Source organism: Mesoplodon densirostris, chromosome 14 (genome assembly GCF_025265405.1).
Source record: "Mesoplodon densirostris isolate mMesDen1 chromosome 14, mMesDen1 primary haplotype, whole genome shotgun sequence".
In the NCBI taxonomy this organism is placed as follows: domain Eukaryota; kingdom Metazoa; phylum Chordata; class Mammalia; order Artiodactyla; family Ziphiidae; genus Mesoplodon; species Mesoplodon densirostris.
Genome location: NC_082674.1, coordinates 26,064,513 through 26,070,512, shown reverse-complemented (window position 1 = coordinate 26,070,512; position 6,000 = coordinate 26,064,513). Strand labels below are relative to the sequence as shown.

The 6,000-nt window shown below is 32.5% G+C and overlaps 1 protein-coding gene across 1 annotated transcript in view; it reads right to left on the bottom strand.

The window, feature by feature from the left end:
• Positions 1 to 655: 655 nt before the first annotated feature.
• YIPF4 (Yip1 domain family member 4) overlaps positions 656 to 6,000 on the bottom strand; it is a 28,047-nt gene continuing 22,702 nt past the window's right edge. Inside the window, exons 5-6 of the mRNA XM_060117120.1 lie at positions 5,324 to 5,437; positions 656 to 1,356 (exon numbers count right to left, since the gene is read on the bottom strand). Coding sequence (XP_059973103.1) covers positions 1,219 to 1,356; positions 5,324 to 5,437 — 252 coding nt within the window. The 3' untranslated portion in view covers positions 656 to 1,218. The remainder of the gene's footprint in view (positions 1,357 to 5,323; positions 5,438 to 6,000) is intronic.

Here is a 6,000-nt window from a genome sequence, read left to right as displayed (position 1 = left end):
AAGGATAATATAATAATATGCTAATGGTTATTAGGCATTTGCTATTTTATCGATATAAATTATTTTATCTACTGTACAAACTAAGATTAATTAAACGTACATCTACAGTCTATGAAATTATTTGCCAAAAAATTTTCTCTAGTTAAAATTTCTTAATACTTCCCTTTGCAAATATTATTGTATTCTTGTTAAAGAGTACCTGATACTTGTTCAAATATCAAGTAATACAGGACAAAGTGTTATAAAAACAAAACACACAGCTGGGAAGCATTTTATTTTCTTCTACTTCATATAACATTGTTCAGGACCACAAGACTCTAATGGTCTCTTTCCAGCAACTTTTATGACTTCGGAGTACCACTTAAAAATATTTACTGGTGCTATAAATATTACTGTTTTTCTGCATATTGACAATTTTAATGAATGCCATATCCATCATACCTCTTGCTTTTTTGGTCAGAAAGATAAACAGAAACTTTAAATCAAATGTTTAGACATTCAAAAGTGGTTTTTAAAAGCACACCCAAACAAACCAAATGTACATCAGCAACTGTTGTTAGTTTCAATTGTTATTATTAAGAATTCTTAACAAGGACATACTGACTGAAGCATGTATGAGATTTTTAAAATTATATATAATTTAAAAGCAAAATTAAATTTATAAATAAAAAGATTAATGGCCAAATTAAATAAAGTTTAAGCATCAGATTTAAAATATCTTAATTTTTAGGTTATTCAGAAATACATTTTGTGAATAATAAGAATTACTTCATAAATACATATATAAATATAAATATATATCTACAGGATCTGCAATGCAGGAGAAAACCCTTTAAAGAAAAAAATTGCACTTCTGGATTATCAGGATGCTGTCATATTTACCCTTCAAGTGAAATATAATTACCATTCCTGGTGCTTTTGGCACAAGTTTTTAGGTGAATATTGACACAATCTTAAAAACACAATGCTTTTATATTTTATTCACTGGAATATGATGAATCAAACAGAATTCAGAATTCTGACCAAAAATATTCAGGTAACTACAATTGCTTAATTAAATACAAAAAAAATATTGTTTTAAAAAGACCTTAGACTGTCTTTACATCTGGAACATGTAAAATTTTACCATCAATACGTTTTTTTCAATCCCCTCAAGCAAGAATTCCCAGCCTACACAGAAAGGTAACATTGTCTTTTTCTACTCATATATGACTTAGATCACACCCCAGTATATAAGGACAAAAAATAAATGTATAATAAAAAGATTGGATAAATCAGGAGAGGCTTTTTGGTCTTGAATTCTTCACCCACTAACAATGAAGCAGCACTGTAGGCAGCCCAAAACACACCAAAGAGCTTAAAAAAAACAAACAAAAAAGACAAAAGGCAGCGTATTAGCAAGTTAATTAACATTCTGGGTATCATAAAAATAACATTTACAGTATTTTTTAAAAACAACCCTAACAACCAATTGTAGAAGCAGTAACACTTATTGAGAATGTTTAAAACTTGTTAGGAATATTCATCCTTGCTCTGCTCCCTGACTTCTGCAAATGAAGTCTTTTGTTATCAAACTTGTCTAATCACAGGAATCACCTTGGGTGCCTATTAAAAAACAGAATCCTGGGATTCATTCTAGTTCTACTGAATGAGAATCTCTAAGGGAAGAAGAGTCTAATTATCAGACTTTTTAACAAGTGTCCCTGGTGACTTAAGATACGGCAACTTTCGGAAAATTATAGGGATAGGCAGCTGAAAGATATTTGTTTCCTGAAAGAAAACTAATTGATCTTCACAAAGTAGAAATTTTTCCTTTTTTTCCCCCCAAGAAGTAGAAAAACATATTAAGTGAAAAATTTACACAACATTTATTAGGTAACAAATCATTTTCCCAGGACAAGGTAGAAGTATAGTGTTACATGGAAAGGAGGAAAACCATAACATTTTGGTTGAGTTTTCTTTTTTTTTTAATGTTTGAAAATTTTTCATGATAAAAAAAATTTTTTTGCTTTTTTAAAAAAATTGAAGTATAGTTGATATCCTAATGTATAGCACAGGGAACTATATTCAATATCCCATGGTAAACCATAATGGAAGAGAGTTTTCTGATTATGCATGTGCTTAATTTTAAATTATTTCAACTAGAAATTTATATAATACTTACTAATATAGTCACTGAAGGCATTTTACAGAATAAAATGAAAGGAAGAACTATAACGGTAGAAATCAGGGAAACTATGGCAGAAACAGACCTGGCACAGACCAGGGTTTCTCAACCACGCACTAATCAAATTTTTGAGCTGGAAAATAGTTGTGGGAAGTTGTCCTGTGCACTGTAGGATGTTTAGCAGTATCCCTGGCTTCTAGTCACTATATACTAGTGCCATCCCAGCCCTCCCCATTTGTGATACCCAAAAATGTCTCCAGACATTGCCAATGTCCTTGGGGGGCAAAATCGCCATCAGTTGAGAACCACTGGTACAGAGGTAAAAAATAAATACTGGCAGACTGACTGAAAATGTATTTGAGATGGTCCGATTTTATATTGTGCTTTTTAAACTAAAAACATACAAAAAACCCTGCAAGATATTTTAAACCTACAAAAAATTATAGGGAAATAAATGAAGTAAAATTATAATCAAATTGCATTTGTATGGCATGATTAAATTTTTTTGTAAATAAATGGTTAAAGATTGGTAAGAGTTACAGAGGTTTAATGTTAAAAAAATTAGTGCTTGTAGATTAAACTGTATTCTAATGCTAGAGTTAAGTGATGAGAGTTTTGCAACATTATTTCTCAGCAAACTTTGGACTAAAACAAGAAACATGTAAAACAGATTGCTACACACAGAAGATTAAGTGATTAGGGAAAGAAATGTGGGGAAGAAAATCTAAAGTTTAAAAAGAATTGTATCCTAAACTTTTAATGATATAAAAAAGATTCTTCCGTTTTATAATAATATATTCATATGTTGCATAAAGAACAGTAAGACCAATTTTCAGTTGAACTCAATGGCTAAAAATAACTAGAGGACAGTTTTAGCAATTTGGGGAGTAGTCTCAGAAGCATTCAAACAGGCTTTAACCCAAGTAAAACAACACACAAGCAGTGATCCTGAATGATTCAGTAAAGTGGTATGTTCACTAAGGCTAGATAATTAAATGCCGGTATGGGGCTAGCTCTTGTATTGTAAGACTTTTAAACTAAGTGCTAATAATGACAATTAAAAATTTAGGATTAGAGGAAAGAAAGCTCTTCTCCTTGGTCTCTAAAGTGTTCAAACAGTTCAAACATACAGAGATGTTCTCAAAATATTCGTTTAGCATTTATAATAATAACAGCTACCACTTTGCCTACTCTGTCAAGCACTATACTAGACATTATTTATACTTTAAAATCCATAACAATCCCTAAAAAGTAGTTAAGACTCCCATTTTGCATAGGAGGGTACGAAAAGATATCTCCCCAAGGCAAACAGCAAGTAAGTGGCAGAACCAGAATGTGAATTCAGAACTGACTGGTTCCAAAATCCAACTCTTCTCAATACCCAAGGCTTATATAATGTCAGTATTAGCCTGTAGTTACTCAATTCTAAAAGGAATAATTTCTTTTATATTGGAATTAGTAATAAACTTTAAGTAAAACCAAAGCTCACAGAAGTTACTCTACTTAAAAACTTAAGTATTTAAGTCGAAGTTCTATTTTCCATAAAGAAAAAAAATTATATTCACTGTGTAATATACATACATGTGTTAGAGTGGTCATTTATTTCCAAAAGTTGTTCAAAATTAATAAATGCCAAAACTTAAGTTCAATCAGTACTCATTAATATTTAATGTTATCAGTAAATGTTTAAAGTGGGTACATATGTTAATATAAGCTTAACACAGCACAAAGAAGTCCTGATCTCTGCAACACATAAAAGCCAATTTATTGAACCATATATATCATATTTGATAAAGAACTTACTGTTCAAATATGAGTGACAATTATTAAATAAATGTCCAGTCCCAGTGGAATATTATTTTATCTATTTTTAGCGAGGTTTTTTTTTTATTGGAGTATAATTGCTTTACAATGTTGTGCTAGTCTCTGTTGTACAATGAAGTGAATCAGCTGTATGCATACCTATATCCCCTCCGTCTTGGACCTCCCTCCCACCCCCCTTCCCAATCCCACCCATCTAGGTCATCACAGAGCATCAAGCTGAGCTTCCTGTGCTTTATAGAATGTTCCCGCTATCTATTTTACGCATGGTAGTGTACAGATGTCAATCCTAATCTCCCAGTTCGTCCCACCCTCCCCTTCCACACCTCTGTCCACATGTCCATTTTCTACATCTACGTCTCTATTCCTGCCCTGCAAATAGGTTAATCTGTACCATTTTTCTAGATTCCACATATATGTGTTAATATACGGTATTTTTTTTCTCTTTCTGGCTTACTCCACTCTGTATGACAGACTCTAGGTCCATCCACATCTCTACAAATGACCCAATTTTGTTCCTTTTTTATGGCTGAGTAATATTCTACTGTATATATGTACCACATCTTCTTTATCCATTCATCTGTTGTTGGACATTTAGGTTGTTTCCATGTTCTGGCTACTGTAAATAGTGTTGCAATGAACACTGGGGTACACATGTCCTTTTGAGCCAGTGGAATTTTAAATAAATACCTCCCACAAAATCTAAGTCAGATGAACGAGAAGAAAATTTTAACATTATATAAAAAATTCTCTGAGTGTAATACCCCAAGGTCTGATTTGCTCTTTGTTCTTTACTCTGCCCTAGACATACATTATAATTTATGGCAATTAAAAGGGGAAAATAAAAGAAATATAACTGGTATAATTAGTGAGTAAGGTCACTGTTCCAAAACACTACGAACTGTTTGATAAACATACGTTATAGATTACAAGATTCTTAGCCAGAGAACTAGTACAGTCAGCTCTTATTACCTGTGGGTTCTGCATCCACCGACTCAACCAACTGTGGATCAAAAATATTTGGGGGGAAGAAAAATTCCAGAAAGTTCCAGAAAGCCAAACTTGAATTTGCTGCACTACAGACAACTATTTACATAGCATTTACATTGTATTAGGTATTGTAAGTAATCTAGAGATGAGTTAAAGTAGATGGAAGGATGTGCACAGATTACATGTAAATACTACACCATTTTGTATAAGGAACTTGAGCATCTGCAGATTTTCTTGTCTGCGGGGGGTCCTAGAACGAATCTCTCGTGGATATGGAGGGACAACTGTATACTTATTTTTTTTTACTGGGAAACATTAAACTACTTTTTATAACACACTACTTACTTTTATAAGTGTAGACACCACTTCAAATGATCCAACCACCAAAAGTACAGGGGCTATTACAATGAGAGGAAGCAATGAATATCCTATAACTCCAAGAACTTGGCCATATGCAACCTGTGAATTTTCAAAACGTTAAATAAATATCACAGAAATCAAGACACTTATTTTTAACCACTATTAAACATCATATATACTTTGTTGTACTTACATAAAAGTGAGAATTAAGAAAAAAGTGTCATACCCATTATATTTCAAATTATCATATAGTCTCTTATATTCGTGGACAATGTCAACAACCCACCGTGATTTCAATTATCAATTCTGATAATACCCAAATCTACATTTCCTGCTCTCTCTCTTTTGAGCTTCAGACTTATATATCCAATTACCTTGAGTATATCTCTTAGTCACTATTTCCCTTGTTGTAGGAGGATTATTTAAAGGAACCACAACCATCTTATTCTGATGAAAAATTCAAGTCTAGAGAAGCTAGATGTGACAAATGCAGACTAGAAGGGAAGGGAAAGAAGGTAGGAGGACTGAAGAGAAAAATATTTTTTAGTGGCTACTGTGTGCCACACTCCGTAACAGAGCTTCACATATTGTGAAGATCAAAGGCACTAACAACCCTATGTGGTATTACTGTCCCCATTATGAAGAAAGTGATTCCAGAAACA